The sequence below is a fragment of the Cornus florida genome, unplaced genomic scaffold, assembly GCF_030987335.1.
Source record: "Cornus florida cultivar Cherokee Brave unplaced genomic scaffold, ASM3098733v1 CherokeeBrave_3.0.0_Hap2_Chr05, whole genome shotgun sequence".
In the NCBI taxonomy this organism is placed as follows: Eukaryota; Viridiplantae; Streptophyta; class Magnoliopsida; order Cornales; family Cornaceae; genus Cornus; species Cornus florida.
In genome coordinates, this window is record NW_026775575.1 from 89213486 (window position 1) to 89236506 (window position 23021).

At 33.6% G+C, this 23021-nt stretch overlaps 3 protein-coding genes across 3 annotated transcripts; 2 read left to right on the forward strand and 1 right to left on the reverse strand.

Annotated features, from left to right (window-relative positions):
* On the forward strand, window positions 1–1596 carry LOC132307488 (fasciclin-like arabinogalactan protein 2). Its single transcript, XM_059805271.1, has one exon. It carries the CDS (start codon window positions 109–111, stop codon window positions 1279–1281), a length of 1173 nt encoding a protein of 390 aa, XP_059661254.1. The 5' UTR covers window positions 1–108; the 3' UTR covers window positions 1282–1596.
* Window positions 1597–8374: 6778 nt separating this feature from the next.
* Window positions 8375–12970, reverse strand: LOC132307489 (glucose-6-phosphate 1-dehydrogenase, chloroplastic-like). The gene is made up of 10 exons (XM_059805272.1): window positions 12581–12970; window positions 11839–12029; window positions 11647–11741; window positions 11444–11558; window positions 10498–10703; window positions 10260–10409; window positions 10029–10149; window positions 9634–9863; window positions 9321–9521; window positions 8375–8941 (listed from the first exon to the last, which is right to left on the reverse strand). Exons 1-10 carry the CDS (start codon window positions 12765–12767, stop codon window positions 8689–8691), a joined length of 1749 nt encoding a protein of 582 aa, XP_059661255.1. The 5' UTR covers window positions 12768–12970; the 3' UTR covers window positions 8375–8688.
* A 6541-nt stretch (window positions 12971–19511) lies between these two features.
* On the forward strand, window positions 19512–21625 carry LOC132310338 (organic cation/carnitine transporter 3-like). The gene has a single exon (XM_059808524.1). The coding sequence runs from the start codon at window positions 19836–19838 to the stop codon at window positions 21393–21395; it is 1560 nt and encodes a 519-aa protein (XP_059664507.1). The 5' UTR covers window positions 19512–19835; the 3' UTR covers window positions 21396–21625.
* The last annotated feature ends 1396 nt before the right edge of the window (window positions 21626–23021 follow it).

The window sequence follows — 23021 nt, forward strand, 5'->3', positions numbered from 1 at the left end:
TGTGTTTATATATACACACACTTTATGCGCACACAAACACTGCAGTGAGTGAAGCAACCTCGTTCCCCCTTTTCTGCTTCAAATCAAAATCTCTTCGCAGGCAGCAATATGCAGCTACCGCCGGTAATCATTTTCTCTCTCCTCCTCTTCTCTCTCCTCTCTTCCACCACCCAAGCCCACAATATCACCCGCATCCTCGCCAAACACCCAGAATTCTCGACCTTCAACCACTACCTCACCATCACCCACCTCGCCGCTGACATCAACCGCCGCCAGACCATTACCGTCTGCGCCGTCGACAACGGCGCCATGGACGAACTTCTGTCCAAACACCTCTCCATCTTTACCATCAAGAACGTCCTCTCCCTCCACATTTTCGCCGACTATTTCGGCTCCAAAAAGCTCCACCAACTCACCGGAGGCTCCACCCTCACAGCCACCATGTACCAGGCCACCGGCAACGCCCCCGGAACCTCCGGCTACGTCAACATCACCAATCTCAAAGGCGGCAAAGTCGGCTTCGCCCCCGAAGACAACGACGGCCCTTTCGGCTCCGTCTACGTCAAGTCCGTCCATGAACTCCCTTACAACATTTCTGTAATTCAGATCAGTCACGTCTTGACGTCCACCGAAGCCGAAGCTCCGGCCGCCGGACCCAGCAATATCAGTCTCACAGGTCTGATGTCGAGACAGGGCTGCAAAGCATTCTCAGATCTGTTACTGAAGTCGGACGCCGAGAAGACGTTTACAGAAAACCTCGAGAGTGGGTTGACTGTGTTTTGCCCAAGCGACGGCGCAATTAACGCTTTCATGCCCAAGTACAAGAATTTGACGGCGGCCGGAAAAGTGTCGGTGCTGCAGTATCACGGCGTTCCGGTGTACCAATCGATGGGGATGTTGAAATCGAGTAATGGGTTGATGAATACTTTGGCCACCGACGGATCGAACAAGTACGATTTCACTGTGCAGAACGACAACGATGACGTGACGTTGATGACGAAGGTGGTGTCGGCGAAGATAATGGCGACGTTGATTGATGAAGAGCCGATTGCGGTGTATAAGGTTAATAAGGTTTTGTTGCCGAGGGAGCTGTTTAAGGCGGATCCTGCCCCCGCGCCAAAGGCGTCAAAGGAGACTGACGCAGCGGCGCCGGAGCCAGACACGGCGGACTCGGAGGCGGCGGATCAGACGGCGACCGATAATGGGTCGGTGAGTATCGGAGGTGGGAGGCTTGTGACGGTGGTTTTGGGGTTGTGTTGGGGAGTGTTGGCACTTCTTTGAGCATTGGATGATCTGGCTCACCGACAGTATCATGGATTTTCATGTCACCGTGTTGGGTTGATGACACGTGGAATAGGACGATTGGGAACCAACACTTCCAGTAAATGCTTTTCTGGCAACCGATTTTTGTTGGTTTTTTATTGTGGAAATTAATAAGGAGTCCATGGTCCTTTTTTTTTTATATTTACTTTTCCCGTTTTATTTGATTTGTAATTATTTATTTGTGTGGGTATATAAAAACCATTTGTTTGAACAATAATGCAGATTTGTTTGCTAGTATTTTACAAAACATGTAATAGAGTGGTTAATTCTTGACATTTCATTATAAGTAACATTAGGCATTGTTGTTGCAAAGGTGTCTCAATTTGAGCTACTTGCGTGTTAAATAATGTCAAAAAATTTGTAACTATGAGAATGTAAGGATGTATGAAAAATAGAAAAAAAAAAAAAAAAAAAAAAATTGATATTGGAAGAGTCTCACAATTTGCATTTGACGGATATAAATAGGGGTGTTAATTTATATTCGTGGGTCATAATCGTGTCGTGTCAATGTAAGAGTATTATATTAAATCAGTAAACCTAAACCGACTCATTTAATAATCGTGTAAAAAATTTTCAACATTAACTTGACCTGTTTATGAAACGGGTAAATGTTCTGTTTATCAAAACCAGTGACGGAGCTAAGATTTCAAGTGAGGGGGGCACACTGTCAAAAAGAAAAAAAAAAAATATATACGGAGTATATATATATATATATATATATATATATATATATATATAACAACTATAAAATTCAAAAAGACAAAGAAGAAAAAAATTATTAAAATATAAAAGGAAAGAAAAATGAAAGAATTTTAATAGGAAATAATTAAAAAGTTTCAATTGAGGAAGAAAAATTTGACTTTTTCTATTAAGGAAATTTAAGGAATGTGAAAAGTAAAAGAGAAAATAATAAGAATATAATTTTAGGAACTACGAATTTGAGGGGGGCACTATATAAATTTTTTCATGTATATGGATTTTTTTAAAAAAATCACCACATATATTATAGGTTGCTTGCCAACTCAGGGGGGCACGTGCCCCTCCCTAGGCCTTCATTGGCTCCGTCAGATCAAAACGAGATATTTAATATTTAATAAAATAATAAATAATAGAAAATTTTTGTCACAATTAACCCAAATATTCAAAATAAGAAAAAAAAATCATAAGGGGTGACCAGGTTTATGTTGAAATGATTTAATTATTCATAATAATTGGGTTTAAATAGGGAATATATTACATATGTCATATTCACGATTATAACATATTGAGTTAAACGGGTTACATAGGTTGAACCCCTCAACCCTAATCTGACACTATTAAATAAACGGGTTAATCATGTGAAACTGTTTATGACCCAAATCTGTTTAAGGTTAAGCCAAACTTGCTTATTTTGTGTTGGCCAGTCGTTTTGTAATTTACCAGCCTTATATACAAGTGATTCTATCGCCTCCGTTGAATTTCTTATTTTATACAAATATATAAAACAATCTCAAAGTGGTACCTAGTAATTACTCCTCTTTAGATCAAGTTTGTAAGTAGTTTTTTCGTGTGGAATCGTACCAAAGATGAGTGTGTATGCAAATTTTTTTATTTGTAGTGACCTACTTAGACAGAATGAGTAGGGATAATATGATTTTCATTTCTTTCTTACTTTGGTGTATTTGATAATTAATAGCATGATTGAGTTTGATCCAAAGATTGTGTCGGTGTCCCAAGTTGCAAAAATTTAGATGGAAAAGTCACGGTTTTGCTTATGTCATCCCTATCTAATTCTTTCTCTGGGCAATTTTAATCCGCATTAATGTGGTGACTGGATATCTCATGGAATTTCCATGAGACAATAGCTGAAGTGCACCACTGAATACCTTCATAGTTATTAATGTGTCATAACCTATTTATGGAGTCTACAAAAGTCAAGACTGTTCAAAAGATATTTGAGTTGAAGCTTTCCGAGAAAAATAAAAATAAAAATAAAAAATGAGTTGACAAAGCTGATGATAAGAATTTGAATATTGGAATCCGGATTCCCTCCTTTATTTGATTTGTAATTATATTTGTGTGGGGTCCATAAAGCATTTGGTTGAACAATAATGCAGATTTGTTTACTATGGTATTATTTACAAAAAAAGAAAAAGAAAAGAAGATAAAGTATAATTTTACTATCTGAAGTTTGACAAAAAGACACTCAGAGAAAACTTAAATGTTTTTGGATAAAGACACCCCTTAAAGGTTAAAAAATGGACAAAGATACCCCTTTACATGAAAAATTAACCAAATTACCATTTGACCATTTATGAGACTTTTTTAACTTTACAATTTAACAAACTGGACCAATCTACCCTCATGAACAATTTATGAATAAAAAAAAAAGTTTTAAAAAAAAACTTTATATTGTTCACCTTTTTTTTTTTTTTTTTTTTTTTTTATATGTCCCAACTTTTTAAAAATGTAGACGTCTAAAATGATTTTTTGATTCAATACATATATTTCAAATAAATTATATTTTGTTATTACTTCTTTTCTTTTTCTTTTTTATTTTTAAATTAAGATGTTTAATTCTTTCATCTAAAAAAATTAAACCAATCTATTTTCCTTAACCACTTTTTTTTTTTTAAAAAAAATAAGTACTTTTAGCTCCTTTTTCTTGATTGCCTCCATGTAAAGGAATAAAGTTGTTAACAAAATTTTAGAGGAAATCAATAATCTCTTGGAAACCTCAAAGAAATCAACAATCTGAGACATTTCAAGTGTAACTTTTTCCCGAGTTACCTGGTGCATAAGATTGTGTATGTGAGTAAGGGATTAGTTTCAGCTCAATATAAAAATTGAGTGAACCTTCTCTAATAGATAAATAAATCAATAGTTTTTGGCAATTGTCTAGTAGGTTTATGTTATGTTGTGTGTGTATGTGTTTTCCTTTTTCCTTTTTCTTTCACCTGCTAGATTTGAGGCACATCATCCTATTTATACTAGCACACTTATTTATTAAAAAAAAAAAGGTGGTTAAGGAAAAGAGATTGATTTAATTTTTTTAGATGAAAGAATTAAGTATCTTAATTTAAAAATAAAAATGAAAAAAAAAAGAAGTAATAACAAAATATAATTTATTTGAAATATATATATTGGATCAAAAAATCATTTTAGACGTCTAAATTTTTAAGAAGTTAGGACATTTTTTTTTTATTTTATAAAAAAAGTGAATAATATAAAGTTTTTTTTTAAAAAAAGTGAATAATATAAAGTTCTAAATTTTTAATGCATAAATTGTTCATGAGGGTAGATTGATGTAATTTATTAAATTGTAAAGTTAAAAAAAGTTTTTTAAACGGTCAAAGGGTAATTTGGTCATTTTTTCATGTAAAGGGGTGTCTTTGTCCATTTTTGAACCTTTAAGGAGTGTCTTTGTCCAAAAAACAGGTAAGTTTTCTCTTAGTGTCTTTTTGCCAAATCTCAAAGGGTGTGACTGTACTTTATCCCAAAAAAAATATAACCAGTGGTTATTACTTTGACATTTAAGAATGAGTAATGTCGAAGGACGAAACGAAATTGGGAGTGGAATCTTTTGTTCTCTTCTCCCTTTCGTCCAAAATCTTCAATTTAAAAATCATTATCATTTTATTATAAGAAATTAGGTTTATTAATGCTAGAATGCATGTATAAAATACTGTCATGAGGAATCGTATCAAAGTTGAGTCTCTTTAATTTTTCTTTTCTAGTGTCCCACTTAGACAGGGTGTACGAATTATATGCTTTTTATTTTCTTCTACTTTGGTATATTTGATTATCAATAGAGTAATTGAGCCCTAAATTATTTTAAATTAGTGAGAAGACAAAGTTTGATACAAAGACAGTGTCGGTGTCCAAACTGTATAAACTCGGTTGGAATTGGAGTTACTGGTTTTGCTAGTGGTACTTTTTCAGAATCTAGCTTTTTAAAGAATGGTTTTTATTATTATTTTATTATATTAGTAATAAATAAATTATCAAATCTACTTTTAGTTGGTCTAACGTGATTGATTACTTTTTATACCTTCAATACAAGAAGATGAAATTGGAACAGATGGAGTATAAAAAATAATACATTCACTTTTCATACACTTAATTTGGAATGAATAAAAAAAAAAATATAGATACTTATTTTGGGACGATCTAAAGTTTGTACATTAATGTGGTGACTAGTTGCTTGTGGAATTTCCATGAGGGCACCACTGCAACCTTCAAAATTGTTAGTATGCACTAACCCATTCTCACGTCAGTAGTTAAGATTGTTCAATAAAAAAAAAGGTTTGAATATTTTGTAAAATAATGTTAAAAGATAAAATACTAACTATATTAATTTGATATAACTTTTGCCTTAATTTACTTGGAAACAACATTTAGTGATTTTCAAATCCATAAATAACTAATGTTTGGGATCTTCTCTACTTGAAGATTTTCCTCCCGACTGAAAATTTGCAGATATGGATAGAGCGTGAAAAATTTTCTCTCTCAATTTACCGATACTACCAAAGGTAATCAAACTACCAAGGTAGTAATCAAGCGTAATGTTAGTTTCCTCCCATATAAGTTTCCTCCCATATATCATTTTAATATCTATATATTTATATATTTCAACCATAATGAACCATTCAAACATTTAAAAACAAAGAGAACAAAAATAATTAAAAATAATAAACAGTTAAATAATATCACCCTATAGAAGTAAAAGATAGATGAAACATTTTATAAATGAAAAAAAGCACAAATGAATGAATAAACCAAGTTAGTAGCGTTGTTTAAGCATGTATATGAAACATGAATATGGTCTTTAAAATAAAAATGTAATGAATAAGCTATTATTTATCATCATAACTGAATGATAGTTTCGCATAATGAGTTATGGATTCTGATTCATTTTGATTAAACTTCTTGACTTAATAATATAGAAGTTGTTTTTAACAGCAAATCAAAACCCAATTACAAAATTCATGAAACCGCCAAATTATTTTTTGTAATATTTTAATTTTTTTATTATATACACGGTTTGTTATGGATAATAATTTCTCATTTTTGGTGAATTTATTATTTTAAAGATAAATATTATTTGGTTGATGTTGGTCATTCGATAGTTAAAACTTTTTCTAATAACATATCAAGGATAAAGATCTCTTCCTAATTTGGAACAATGCTTGAGTTCTATATTATCGGAACAATTTTAGTCTTGCAAGCTGAGTTGGCTCAATAAGAGGCTGACACCTCTATTCAACTCTAAAAAATACAAAAAAGAAGAATGGGTTATACTGGTTTACTTAAGGCTAGACTTGACATGTCTTTCATTTCATTTTTGTTTTTCACTCACCCCATATGTTTATGTCTCTATTGTTTTTTTGTTTCTCTCACATCATGCTCCCATCTCTGTATCACCTCCATTCACAAATCCAAACTCTAGGAAACGTGGCTCAACCCCTTGATTTCGGACATTGTTCTTGTCTTAGCAAGGATTGATTCAAATATATATATATTTTTTTCTTGATTCACATTCTTGAAGCAGGTATATATGTTCACACATTATATTTTCCAATGCAAATTGTTCTTCCTTCTTTCAAATAGCTTAAATCAAGTATAGGTTTTGTTGAATATTTGTTCAAAACGAGCTTAATTCAAGCTTAATTGTGTTCAAATCTTGGGTTTCTTTCCTTTCAAAAACAAAGGTTTTTGTTTGTTTCCTTTTCCTCTCATAATTATTTAGGTTCGTTTTCCATAAATAAAAAAAAAAAACAAAAAAAAAAGGCTCATAATTATTTAGATTCGTTTTCCATTAAAAAAACAAAAAAAAAAGGGAAATTCTTCTTATTTTTTTCCTAAATGGTATTCTTCATTTTGATTAGTTCAAAAATGTATTGATAGTTTTAGTTTTAGGGTGAAGTTTCATTCAATTATATTATTTATTTATATATATATCTAGTCATGTTCTTTAACAGAAGGGAATAAATGTTCTATAGCTGTTATCTAATCTTCACGTCTCCAAGGAAAAAAAAAAAAAATTATTAAAAAAGTAAATCAAAAGAAAGGTAAAGTGAAAAGGCTTTTTCTTCAAATTCTAACCTTCAAGTACAGGAATTCATTGTAATGCATAAACCAAATAAAAAAAATAAAAAATAAAAAAACACCTATGGACAAATTGTGCAGTATGTGGCAAAAAAAAAAAAAAAAACACCTATGGACAAATTGTGCAGTATGTGGCAAGGGTAAGACCTATGGACATGTGAATATGATGTGAGAGAAACAGAAGATAAATGAAGACATATGATAGAAAAACAAAAAGGAAATGAATGATATGTCGAGTCTAGCCTTAATAAATGGGTATAACCCATTCTTTGTATTTTTTTAGAGTTGAATAGAGGTGTCAGTTTTTTATTGGACCAACTTAGCTTGCAAGACTAAAATTGTCCTGATAAGACAGGACTCAAGCATTGTCCAATTGGATGTGATAGTCAGCCTATAAGTTTTTCCTAAACATTTAATCAAGCACATCCCTCATTTAAGTGTTGTAGAATGAATTTTTAGTTTGTGGAAGGCATGATGGAAAATCTTATAAAATATGCATAATATTGATAGTGATTAATTGGATGACTACTCTTTACAGCTTTATAAGGAGGGATGCTATTGCGGACTTAGAATATCAAACATATGATAGAAAATGAGGATTATTTGTTTGGTAAATCAAATATTCAGGTTGCAAGCAATGAAAGTACTTAAAGTTATCTAGAATAGAATTGTTACGGTTGTGTAGATAAACATTTTGTTTACTAATGATGAGAGGATCATGTGACTGGGATTGTTTTAAAGCTAATTTGTTATTTTTATATATGACATTTTGGATTAAATTCAATTATATTGAATGATTTATTTGTATTTGTATTTAGGAAATAGTTGTATAAAAAAAATATTAATTACTTTATATTGCCATATAGTCAAATAAAAATAAAAAAATAAAAAATAAAAAATCTACTCTGCAAAATAATATTTAGGTATTAGAAAAGTTTCAACAAATGATTTGTCAAAAAAAAAAAAAAAAAAAACCTCCATTAAAACATTTTTTATTATATCTTTTTCTCAACCAAGTAAAAAAACCATTACAACTCCACCTACTAATCAATACAGATAAGACCACCCTGAATCTATGCAGATTGTAGTTTCAATTATTGTTCAATGTACAAATTATACATAAACTTCTTCCATCTCACAATATCATTTAACTTTCCAATTATCTACAAATTAGACTGATCCAAAGAAACATCACTAATAACAGTCAAGAACATGACAAGGAATGGCACATAAGTGGTGACCAAGCAGAGGCCATGGTAGCAGCTCCAAAGTACCAGATCAACAGCCCTCGCAGCTATAATCCGCGTAATGGACATTGTGCCTTGCAGCAAGATAATGCACTCCAATCGGTCCTCTACTTCCATAGGGATAGAGCTCAGGCGCGACTTTCTTCTCTTCCAATTCCTTCAACAATGGTGTGAACAATGCCCAAGCAGCATCTAGCTCATCGCTTCTGATAAACAAACGCTTCTCTCCTTCTATGGCATCTAAGAGCAGTCTCTCATATGCATCTGGTATTTCTTTTGGATACCTTCACAAAACATAAACAAAAACAAAAAAATGATCGGAGGGCATGTCACAAAGGTTAATGAATGTTCTTTGTGCCATTTACTATCACTCACATCTCTTGTATTTCTTATCAGTTAACCTATAAAACTACTTAATGTATTGAGTAAAGTATTTGGTGGGTACATCCAATTGTAGCTTTAGGATACAATGTAGCCTGAACTTAAACAATTTTTATCTTACTAGGAAATGCAAATAAATGTGGCAATGTTGTGTAAACTTTACTGAATACTTTCCATTTCCTAAATTGTTGCCTTTTAATGTCTCCAAGAAGTGGCTAAGCTACACAAAACCTAATTGCAGGTAAATTTCCACCCTCAGCTCATATGTTTGAAGTATCTTACCTTTCTTTGTAGAGCAAATTAAGGTCACAGCGGTCCAGTCTCATTCCTAGACCAGGAGCCTTGTTGTGGATCTTCAAATAAATAGCTTCATCTGGCTGTACGCGAATCACAAGCTCATTTGTTGCCTTATCTAGATCAGTTCCAAACTTCCGGTTGTACAAGTTACCGGGGACATGTCTGAACTGAACTCTGATTTCTGCCCTGCATTCTCATTCCAACAACATTTTCAGTTTGTTTTGTTGTTTGAAACTCCACAGTAGACAAATGGAAAGTAATTGAAGAAAAATTAAACCTCCCGAAAAAGAGAGACTACCGTTTGGAATGTAGAGCTTTGCCTGCTACCATTAGGAAAGGGACTCCATCCCATCTAGCATTATTAATGAAGAAAGTTGCAGCTGCAAAAGTTGGAGTGAGACTGTTGTTTGGTACAGCCGGATCATCTGTATAAGCGGGATATGAAGTGTTGCCCTCGTTAGAGGCCTTATATTGGCCCGTGACAACATCTTCTAGCTGAAGAGGTCTCATTGAGCGCATTATTTTAACCTGATACAAAGTTTTGGTCATACACTCATCGTAATCTTGTTTCCATACAAAAACAAAATGACATGAACTTTTTTTAATGATAAAAAAAAAAAAAAATCTATAAGAAATTGGCCGAAAAATAATGAAACTGATATATAGATTGTAACAATCAGAGAATACTGATACCTTTTCATTCCTGATGTCCTCAGCATCTAAGCTGACAGGTGTTTCCATTGCAAATAATGCTAGTATTTGCAGAAGATGGTTTTGCATTATATCCCTGATAACTCCATAGTTATCGAAGTACCTAAGAAGAAAAACAAACGAAATAAAATATTCTTCACATGAATCATATCTCACACAAGGATACCAATGTCATACCAATAAGAATATCGGCAAGTAACATATTGAACTAACCTGCCTTGTCCCTCTGTCCCAAAATCTTCAGAAAATATCAGTTGCACGTTGCGAATGTAGTTCCTGGACCATAAAGGCTCGAAAACAAGATTTGAGAAACGAAGAACCAAGAGATTCTCAACAAGCTCCTCACCCAAATGATGGTTAATTCTGTACAAATAACAAAAACTGACAAGGTTAAACAAAATTGTCCTCCCTTGGAATCTGTCTAATCAAACAAAAATGCACGAAAATGTACCTGAATATTTGATCCTCCGTTAGATATTGCTTTAAACCTCTTGTTAGCTCTCCGGATGACTTCAAGTCACGACCAAATGGCTTCTCAACAATTACCCTTGTCCACCCATTCTCTGCAGCAGCGCGATGTTTAGCACATCTCACCACATCCTCAAACACATTTTGGGGTACCGATAAGTAAAACAACCTATTCGACAATCTTCCAGCCTGAAAGGAAGTCTTAGATATTATTAAAGCATAAAATAGCTCATGAAGATTAGGATCAAGGCTTATTTTTTTTTTATAGAACAAAAGAGAGAGTTTAATAATCAAAAGAAAGTAAGGAGTGCAAATTACAAATAATAAATCCCATCAATTTATTATATAATTTGTATCAGATAATTGATTTTATTCTTTTCAATTTTCACCAAATTGAAAAGAATAAAATCAAGAGAACACTCAGAAGTGTCCTACATTATAATGAATCAGAAAATATGAGTGAAAATGCAAGGAAGATTGAAAGAAAACAATGTGATGCTTAAGAAGAGGGGTTATGACTATGAATCTATGATGCGAAGAAGGAACATTGATGACGATTAGAAGGAATGTATCATCATCCCTCACACATTCAAATTTTGATACTTCGAATGAAAAATGAACAAAAAGAACCAGCAAAATTTTCCCCACATTGTGCTCAGTTATCTGTCAATGGTATGTAGACCACGATAAATGCCACTTTTATGCTAATTGTAAAAGATGGGATAGATGCATGAATAGGCAAAATCAGGAGAGACCAGGACTTCAGATCAGGATCCTTTCCATTAATAGCTGATTTCCACTTGCATCCGGTGGATAACGGTCAATCTTTATTTTTTATTATTCATGTGACACAATGCTGTCCAATTAACGATTAGTGGAGAGGATCCGAATCCCGAGACTTCTTGGAAATAATTAAAAAGAAATGTTACCTCTTTCTCTCTTAGTTTTTTGTCCAATTCTGAAAAATGCTCCTCTGAACTATACTGGCCTGATTGGTAAAAACATCTTTTTAAGAATTGATCCATCTTCTCATTACAATTGTCCCTGTATTCTCTGACAAGATTAGTACATACATACAAAAACATAGGCAAAATATTGCATATGAGAAAGGTTTGGGGAAAAAATGTTACACCTCTTGTCAATCCTGCAAGTCAAGGTTCTGCTAATGATATCCCTCAACTCCTCATCCTTCATTACACTTCGTCCATATCCAAATACTGTGAAATTCTGTATAGAAAATAGTGAAAAAAGAAAAAAAATTACTAACATTTCAATTTATATGCACAATTATAAGTAACAATCCATGAAGAATGTGGAATTGAACCTCAGGTAGACGATCCTCGAAGAAAAGAGCAAAAAGTGCAGGAAAAATCTTTTTTCTGGCAAGGTTCCCTGAAGCCCCAACAACAATAATACTGAGAGTAGTCTCCGCCTTCTCCAATTCAGAGAAATGAAAGCACTCATCTCTGAATCGGGTCTCGACATGTTCTTCAGCCAGAGCATCCCCTGCTAAACCTTTACCACAAAACCATCTCAAATAAGCAATGGGAGATTCACCCGAAAAGAATTTGATTGCACAATATAAATGAGCATATAGCCAAAAAACACAAGGGAAAGGTACAGAAAAATATTTTATTTTATTATTATTTTTTTTTTGAAGTTTAAGCAAACTCACACATACCTACAATATTGCCCCTAATAGGGTTTGAAAACTCAATCTCCCTGAACTAGAGAGATCATACCATTTAGACTAATGCCCGGTTATAAGAGAATATGATTTACATTAAATGTATCTGTTATTTAATTGAAATAAACTGGCCTTGACGAATATAAACACATCATATTACTATGGAAATGAAGGAAATCTTTAAAATCAGAGAAAGAAATTAAGGTGGGAAAGCAATTAAACAAATGAATCGAATTTGAAATAGTACCCATATTGAGTTATTGAAACATTTTCTCAAGCAGATCAAAATTACAAATAGAGCTTCAAAAGATAGGAAATTTTCATGCAGTGTTGGAAATAGCTAGATTGAGACAAAGCAGTAATGGAATGAGGAACTCACCAGCCTGCAATGAGACCGCGCTTAGCGGGTGCAAATTGGAGGATTTGAGCTCAAAATGCTTGCTTTGATGGATTCTTGAGCGAGCCCGAGAAATCCAAGTGGAGTGATATGTTCTTGTTGGGAATGTGTCATGATGTGAGGTGGCTATGGATGAAGAAGGACAAGGATTACTCAGACGTAAAGCCATGTATATAGTATTGTGTAGACAGAAACAAGCTTACAGTTTGATCACTTCAAAAATATCACCAAACCAACCATGAAAACATGTTCCAAGAAAGGTTAATGTATATATACACACACAAAGCATATGGCTGTTTCATATATGTTGTAAAGAAGAGACCATCAGGACTTTAATACTCTGAAAGCAACCTTCTATGTCAATTCTCTCTCCCCACCAAACCTTGGAGGGTTGAACCATTAAGAAGTTGCAAACAACTTCTCTCTCTCTAGATTCTTGAAGGTTTGAATTTCGGATGGGCAGCAGCCGGGCACTTAACCAAACTTGTGTGTGTGACTAGCTTCTCTTATCTCCTCTCCACCTTGTCAACTTGTACTATTTGACTTTCGGATGGTCACACCATACTGTTCAACCTATACCTTCAACAATGAGTTTTGAAGGATAGAAAAATAAAACAGGACTTCTTATGCCCAAGTAGAGTTGGTCCTCCCTTCAAATTGATCACAATCTGCGCTAAAACGGATAAAACCTCCCAACGGACCATCTTTTTAATGGTTTTCATTTAGTGGTCAACATTTGGACCATCCGGTGTGCAGCACGGGGTGCTCGTTTTACACTTCTTTTTCAATAAAATATAGGATCACTTTAACAATTGTGCTGACATAGTTCAACATTTTTTTTTATAAAAAAGCTCTAACTTATTGGCGTGCTACTTTATTATTTTTATTAAAAAATAAAATAAAATATTTAATTTATTTATTTATTTATTTTTCAACGATTATACTCCCAACAATTATATTACTAACTGCTATACTTGTTTATTTTGATTATATCATTTATATGTTTTGAGAAATTAAAAATATATATGTATTTACAAAAAAAGATACTCCGTATTATATATATATATATTACATAACTTCCTACAAATAAAATAAAATAATACAATTCAGGGAAAAAAAAGAAAAAAAAAATACATTATTACTTTTTCACCTATAAAAAAATATATTAGATAGTACAATTAACCGCCCCTTTGTGTATAACGCGCCGTAAACTCATTTTGTCGATCTTTAGAAGAATGTTGGCGGCACACATTTTTGATCGTTTTATAAGAATTAGCAATAGAGCGAATAATGTTGATCTCATTAGACATCTGATGAAATATTTGTGTAATCAATTTGGTGATGAAGATATTTAAATTTGACGTAATCGAATAAAATGTAAAGTAGGAAAAAAATAAAATGTAATTTTTATATTATTATGCAAATTAATTAAATCATTATGTAATAAATAAATAAATTAAATTGATAAGTTAAAAAGTACAATCTTTTTTTAAAAAATAATAATAATAATTAAATTCTTATGCAAATTAAATAACTCTTTTTAAATTAATTTTTTAAATTAATTAAATTATGATTCTTTTTAAATTAATTAATTAATACAATACTCTATAAAAAAACATATACAATAAAACTTAAACAAATATATAAAATAATTATTTTACAAGCCATCATTTTTTTATTTTTATTTTAAAACATAATTGGATATATAAGGTCCACCATTTCGCTCTATTTGAATCCAGTGTAGCTTATCGACTGGGGGCACGAGTGTGAAATCCTATACCAAACCATTTGAATCGCCATTCACCACCACGCTCAGCCAATATTCAAACAAGCTGATGCGAGGGATGCCCTTAATAAGCATTGATCAAAAATCATAACACTCTAACAATCAAAGTTTTGATTAAATTGATTTGTAAATTTCATTGACTTGAGCCATTTCTATTAAACAAATTATTGGTGATGTATTTTACATTAATATAATACAATATTTTGGTAAATAAGATGGATAAATTACACTTACTTCTCCTGATGTTTGATAAATTTCACATGAGTTGAGCATTTGAAATTTATACTCTGATCTACCTTGAGATTATAAAAAGTCAATTATATCCTTATATGAAATATATTTTTATAATACAAAATATATTATAAAATCTAAATAAAATTAATTTTCTGCTTCATCTCTCTTATCACTTTATCTCTCTTTTCCACCACTGTTACCCCCTTTTAAAAAAAATATTGTAAGGGCAACTCGATCATTTTATAAATTTTTTTTAATAAGTTTTGATGCAGAGGGATTGTTGAACATACACCCAAATCTTAAAGGAAGGTCAAAACAATAAATTTGAAACATTGCACTTGTGTGAGATTTTTCCAAACATTAGGGATAAAGTGTAATTTACCTAAATAAGAATGAATTGGCGGTTAATAATTAGCCTTAAATGCTAAATCAAAAAAAAAAAAAAACGAAATTTTTAGATATATAAGAATAAAATTAAAAATTATAATCGGGCCATTGGGTAATGTGCGGGATGACCGTTCTTTAACTACCCGGTAATCGGGTTCTTAGCGAATCATATAACAATCGGCCCATTTGATTTTATTATTGGCGTTGTTTGTCTTTTATAAAGTTGTTGGATTGAACATTGTGGGTGGAAAAACAGTAACAATGACTATTAAGTCGTGAACGAACAACTAAACTCAAATGAGTCTCGATCAAGCATTCAAATGAGTCAAACAAATAAATTGTGTAAAGAAAAAACAAAAAAAATAAAATAAAATAAACTATTTTCTAATTTTTTTTTTAGGTTAGCTCGTAGCTTCAATTGTGCAACTCCATCAAAAGTAAAAGACTGAACTATGCTAACTGTATAGATCTTACACAAAAGCTCCTTGAAAAGCCTCAAAGATATCACTTGGCTACAATGCCAGAAGAAAATAAAAATTGATTTCAACAATTAACATATAAAACATCTTCTTTTTTTTTTTTTGGGGTAAAACATATAAAACTTAGGTTACATATTAACACTGCCAAGTACCAACGATGCAACTTTCAAATACAAAGTTGTAGCAAGTGAATTGTCATCACCACTTCAAAAGAAAAAGAAACAAAACCGAACAAAACATTGTTAAATATTCGTATCAACCAACAGAATATAGAAGATGCATTCCTCAAAATTAAGATATATATATATATATTCATTTTCCCCATTTCATATATATATATATTTTTTTCAAACATGGAAACCAAAAACAAAGAGCAACAAGAAAAAAGCAGAGTCCCACAGTGTACTAAGAGGGTTGACCGGGAAAGCCAAGCGCGATGAAGCTGAATAATTGTCATAAGGAAGATAAGTGTAAGGTAGAGGAGGAGGATATTGGCAGCACTGAACTGTTGCTGGTGGGCAATTGCTTACAGCAGGAGGTGATGGTGGTGGTGGTGAAGCACCGTCTGATGGATATCCCGACTCTGGCGTAGGTTGTGGTGGTGGTGGAGCACCGTATGATGGATATCCGGACTCCGGTGGAGGTTGTGGGTGGCAGGGATATTGACATATAGAGCAGTTCACACAAGCATTTGGTACTGTAAGATTGCCATCACCATAAACATCATCTGTTTGTGCGCGGTAAATATTAGTGACGAAAAACCAGAGTGCTAGCACGAACATAAGCTGCCCTGACATAGACATTTTGCTTCTATGGACTGAAATATTGATAAATCAAAGGGATGGAGAGCAAGATGAAGATTGGTTGTGTCTCTTATTTCCCAATGTATGTGTTTGTGTTATACAATTTTAGTCTGAAATTGTGGCTCATATGACACATAAACACAAAAGCATGACATTTACAAAGCAAGGTGTCAATTGAAAGGAGAGTAGGAGATTGACTTATGTGCATGTATTCCACGTAGTTACAAAACACAGAGTGACAATTATACATCATCAAGAGAAATGGGCACCAAACGCTAGCTTATACATCAGCAATTTTAACAACTCACCATGACCAACAATTCAAAGTCGGAAGGGACCCGTAAATTTTACAGATTATTTTTTTTTTTTTTTGCGCTTGAACCATATTCGACCAGATTATGTTAATGTGGATAAATTTTTACTTATGGAAGTGCAAGAAATCATTACTCCTCTTAGTTTTTTAATTGTGGATTGCTTAACAGTGCTTATATATATTTGACATTTTGCGCTCATTAAATGTATTTATGATATTTTTTATTAGTTAATGTACATGTACGTAGTGTTCCATTTGTGATGAACTCATAAACTAGCAAGGGACTTCTGTTTCTAAACAACAACCTAAAAGCTTTACCACATTCCTATGGTTGATTTGTACTGCTATATGGAAAATTCCACGATATATCAAGGTTGACCAAATATAGGAAGAAAGGGGGGAACGTGGTTCTACAATTCCTCCTACTTTGTAGGGATGTGCCAACAACCGTGTTAATGATTTATATTTATTATTTAATGGAGTCAAAGTTTCGTAGTTTCAAAAAAATGAAGACATGAAAAAACACTGTTTATCCTCATAGAGGTATCACATTTAAGTACATAGATACTACTTTTTGTGTATACATGTATCACTTTTTGTCATCACGTACCATTTTTTGTGCTGCACAAAAAAAGTGATACTTATATACCCAAAACAAAAGTGGTACTTGTGTACAAAAAAAGTGATATCTATATACCTAAAAGTGGTAACTCTGTGAGAGTAAATAATGTTTTTTTATGCCCACGTCAGAATTTTGGTCAACTTTATTTTTTTGAAATTATAAAACTTTGACTCAATCAAATGATAAATATGAATTATTAACACCATTTATATCTAAGAATTCCTAAATCTTAAGATTCACATTCAACCTTGCTCCCAAGTCACTAAGATTAAGGGCTTGTTGAATCTAATGCTAATTCTGGAACTTTACATACTATTTACTTTAAGAATCAGATTGAAATTATAAGATTCATATAGCGGACCATCAAATAATTAAAAAAAAAAACAAAAAAAAAACTTGGCTTCTTCTTCTTGTTGTATATATGTCTTAATAGATGCCAATAATCAATAATATGAATGCCACGTAAGTGAGATTAACATTCCTTTGGTCCATGATTAATAAATAATAATCAATAGACATCTGGAATAAAATCAGAGTTTCGAATCCATGCCCATGCAATGTCCAACTACTCATAACCAAATAAAGTGATCTTCACGTGTGCTTTCGATCTGTTTCATATATATATATGTGGGTGAATAATTGGATCACTGACATTTTATCCCCCAAGGCCTCCTGCAACCAAACCTACCACGCTCTCAGTTGTATTAATATTTATATATATTCCACTCTAAATTAACGTCATAAGTCATACGTATGACTTTAGTCATACGATTTAATTTGCTTAATTTATTTTAACAATTAATGGATTCCCCAAATGACATTCCGTACTTTGTTAAAACCACCACACAAAATATATATTTATATACACCGACATAACAATTGGGACTCTAACTCGAGTTATATATATAATCTCTTTCCCAATGGAAATTTGAGAGTTGGAGTATCATTATGGATGTGTGGTTGATTTTTTATATTATAAAAAGCACTTGATATTTCGTGCGTACTATTTTAAACATGTATATCATGTCTTCTTGATATAGGCTCCCCACCTTTGAAGGATGATTGACCTCCAACAAACCTATTCACTGTTTTGTGTGTGTGTCGGCATATATATATATATATATATATAAGGAACAAGTTAGAGAATCATGTTAATCGTTCAATCAATGCATGTTTTTTTGTTTTTTTCTTTCGGTTCTTTGTCAAAAACCATCTAATTGATTTCTATCACAGGGCGCATACATCTTATCTGTCTAAAATTATTAGGTATCTCGGAGTTATATATGGTCTCGAACAATCACAATCGTAATTACATAAAGTTACAACAGGTTGTATCAGTTTTATTAATGAAGTGTACACATCAACCATGTGCAAAGGTACTTATGAGAATTGCGTTTTGGCTTTTTTCTCCAACTTCACCTTTTTATATACAGAATGACAGAATTTACTCACTGCGTACATAATTGATTTGTCTCGTCATTCTCATTTTTCTTGTCTAACACTAGGAACCTCTAATCGGACTGATAGATGAAAACATTGAAGATAAATTAGAGCATACATAGATGTTCTAATAAATCTAAAATCAAAGTAAACGTTCATAAATTCCTGCTGTCAAGATCATCAATATATTTTGTTTCCCGGTAAATCCATAATTCATTAAAAGGGAAAACACTGTATTTATATGTTCTCTTGAGTTTATTCCACTTATATATGTATGTTTTTGTATACTTGTAATTATGTGATTGTATACCCATCACTTGATTAACCATAATGACAAACAAAATTATCCAACAACTAGCAAAAGAAACTACAGCTTATAGAGTTTCAAGAAATGTTTGCCTTACCAAAAAAAAAAAAAAGAAAAAAAAAAAAAGACAAATAGTATAATTTTAAGGCTTCCTAGGGAGAGAGAGGGAAGCAAAAAACGAGGGTGAAAGAAGTTTTTTTATTATTAATTTTAAATCAAAGTTTTGAAACTTATTAAATCCCATGCCTGACGAGATATACAATGTAACACTGTAAAGAGAGAAAAAGCTGACGTGCGAAAAGAGATCGAGAGAAAAGGCTGATGTTTGTAAAATAAAAAATCTTTATGGAAGAAACGACAAACGTACGATCATTTGGCTTCTAGCTAATAATTCCTTCCTATCTTCTCCATATGGGTCCCAATATGACCAATAATTCCACCCACTGTTTTGCTGTATATGTGTGGATATTCTTCTTCTTTTTTCCGGTAAGTATATGTGTATATTCATCATATATGGAACCAGATAAGAAAAGCATGTTAATGGTTTAATCTACGCTATCTTTTTATTTTTTTTCAAAGGCAATCGATGAACTCTTTTGTTTTCTTGTTTATTGTCTTTGTTAAAATTAAGTCAAAATCCATCTCATTACTATCACAGACTAAAACCATCCCAATATTCCCAGTACATTCGCCCATTTGCTCCAGGCATTATTTTACTTATCCGCATTCCAAATAGATACAATAGTAGTTAGCATAGTTACTGCAGAGCAAATTAAATGATATTTTGTCTCAGACTCTCAGCCATCACTCACACTAAAAAAGTGTGAGAGTTGTTCAGACTGTCAGACTTCGTAACACATAACTCTATGGCAGATTTTACTCCGTTCCTCTCCCAAAGCCACTCAACCGAACCCGAAACTCCAACGCTCCACAAACACCAGTTCTACTCCCTGGATGACACCATCGAGCGGTGTATTGGAGGAGACTTTGGGTGTGTCCAGTTCCTTCAAGTCCTCCTCGTGTCCCTCGCGTGGGTCTTCGATGCGCAACAATTATTCATCAGCGTCTTTGCAGACGCTCAGCCAACATGGCACTGCACAAATCAACTGGCATGCAACTACACGACCACAAACATCTGCGAGCTTCCGAAGAATTCATGGGCATGGGATTTATCCCCACACACTTCCATCATATCGGAGTGGTCTTTAGAGTGTGCCGGCTCCTTCATCACCGGCCTGCCGGCCACCTCCTTCTTCCTCGGTTGCATGTCAGGTGGACTGCTGCTGGCAACACTGGCGGACTCGTCACTCGGCCGCAAGAACATGCTACTCCTGTCATGCTCACTCATGTCTGTAGCTGGCCTCCTTACAGTGATTTTGTCCACCAGCGTCTGGATCTACTCGGCTTTCAAATTCGTCAGTGGGTTCGGACGAGCAACAGTCGGGACATGCTCCCTCGTGTTGTCAATGGAGCTCGTCGGCAAAAAGTGGAGGGGAGAAGTCGGGATCATTGGCTTCTTGTGTTCCACTTTAGGGTTTCTCTCATTACCACTCATCGCTTACCTGAATAGGACCTCTTCATGGAGAATTCTGTATCTATGGACTTGTATTCCAACAATCATCTACTGCACATCAGTCTATTTCTTCGTTCCCGAATCTCCAAGATGGCTTTTTGTCAGAGGACGAAAAGAAGAGTTCATGGCAACACTCAAGCACATAGCACAATACAACAGCAGCAACTTAACCCGCTGGAGCTTCTCCGGCATGTCTATCGAGCACGAACCAGGGAATAACACGGATCTTTACTCAGCAGTAAATATCATGTTAGAGAAAAGATGGGCGATTCGGAGGTTGTTGACGTTGATGGTGGTGGGATTTGGGGTGGGTATGGTGTACTATGGATTGCCGTTGGGGGTCGGAAACTTGGGATTCAATCTCTATTTGGCCGTCACGTTTAATGCCTTGTCGGAGGTTCCGGCTTCGTTGATCTCATTTTTCTTGGCACGGAGACTGAACAGGAAGAGTGCGGTTTTAGGGTTCACAATGGTGAGTGGGGTTTGTTGTGTGATGTGTGTGGTGCTCGTGAGGGATGAGTTGCAAATGTTGGCGGAGATGGCGTCGTTCTTCAGTGCGTGTACTGCGTTTAACATGCTGTTGATTTACACCATGGAGTTGTTTCCTACGTGCGTGCGTAACTCGGCGGTGTCCATGGTGAGGCAGGCGCTGGTGTTTGGCGGAGTGTTCAGTCCATTGTTGGATGGTAAGGCGTCGTATGGGGCGTTTGGGGTGACCACAGGGTGTTGTGGGCTGTTTGTGGCATGTCTGCCGGAGACTAGGGGTGGGATCCTTTGTGACACCATGGATGAAGAGGAGCAAAAGGAGAGAGCAGCAGTGGCCGCTGCCTCGTATCTCCAATCCCATGCATGAACAAAGAGTCAATGATATCGAGTGCCGTAATCAGAAAACCTACCTGGCTCTTCCTACCTGAGTGGGGAGGAATTTTTAGATGCTTCCGACCATGTGATTCTAGTCGATCACAAATTTTCGCCCAGTGAGTGAGACTTATGTGTCCTTTAATCTTTATTAAGTTTTTTATATTTTATTATTGTATAAGGGTGGCCATTTGTGTTTGCGTTGATAATTGTGTCGTGAGTATTATGGGAAATAGGTAAATTTAAACTTAACCTATTTAATAATCTGTGTTTAAAATCGTTTATTAAACAGATAAACGTGTTAACTCATTTAATGACTTATTCATCAAAACAAGACATTTAATATTTAACTAAATACTAAATAATAAAAAAAATTTGTCATAATTAACCTAAATATTCAAAATAAAAAGAAAAATCATAAGGCGTAGACAAGGTTTATGTTGAAATCACTTAACAATTCATAATAATTAGGTTTAAACTGGTAATATATTACATAGGTCATATTTACGATTATAACATGTTGAGTTAAATGAATCATAAATAGGTTACACGGGTTGAACCCATTAACCCTAACCTGACACGGTTAAGTAAATAGGTTAATCTTATCGACCATTTTATGACCCAAAACCGTTTACAATACATAGTAATTGGGTTTAAACAGGTAACATATTACATAGGTCATATTTACGATTATAGCATGTTGAGTTAAATGAATCATAAACAGGTTACATGGGTTGAACCCCTCAATCATAACCCGACACAGTTAAATAAACGGGTTAATCGTGTCGACTATTTTATGACCCAAAACCGTTTATGCTAAACCCAAACCTTTTTAAGTCGTGTCATGTTATCGTGTCGTATTGTAATTTGTCACTCCTATATAAGACAATATTATTATTATTATTATTGATCGACAAATAAGACTATTGGATTAGTTCAATTGTTAGACTACATATCATTTGTGACAAATAAGACTATTGGATTAGTTCAATTGTTAGACTACATATCATTTGTCACAAAGAAAATCTAAAAGGAAGCAAACACTTGTATCAATGGGATTGATATGAATAAATCATCTTATTGAGCTTCTTCATAATTAAATTTTCGCAGGTGATATTATTTATTGTATAATATATAGTTTCCAAACAGTGCAACTTCAATGTATCTGTAACGACTCCAAAACTGAAACAATTAAAAAAAAAAAAAATTACATGATCTCTGCTAAAAATGATCCTACAATAACCTGTTCAAATGAAAAAAAATGCAATGGTCTTTCAAGACCTATCCAACATACCCCAACACACAATACAAAAAAAATATAATACATTCCCCAATATCACAACATCAACAACCTCCCCAAGTTAGCCCATCATCATCATCCCATTTAACTTAAGCATTTACATAGTCTCAGTTTACGACAAAAATTAATAATCAGGGATCTTAGTTATGTTACAGGGCCATGATTTACAAAAATAAATACTCTTTTACATAGTTTGAGACTATACCAAAAAATGGGCTAATATACAAAAGATAACAAAATACAACTCCTAATCTTCTTCAAGCTTGCGGAGGATTGTCATCCGCCACTTCTTTTCCGAGCCCTGAAAAATGTTAAATAATA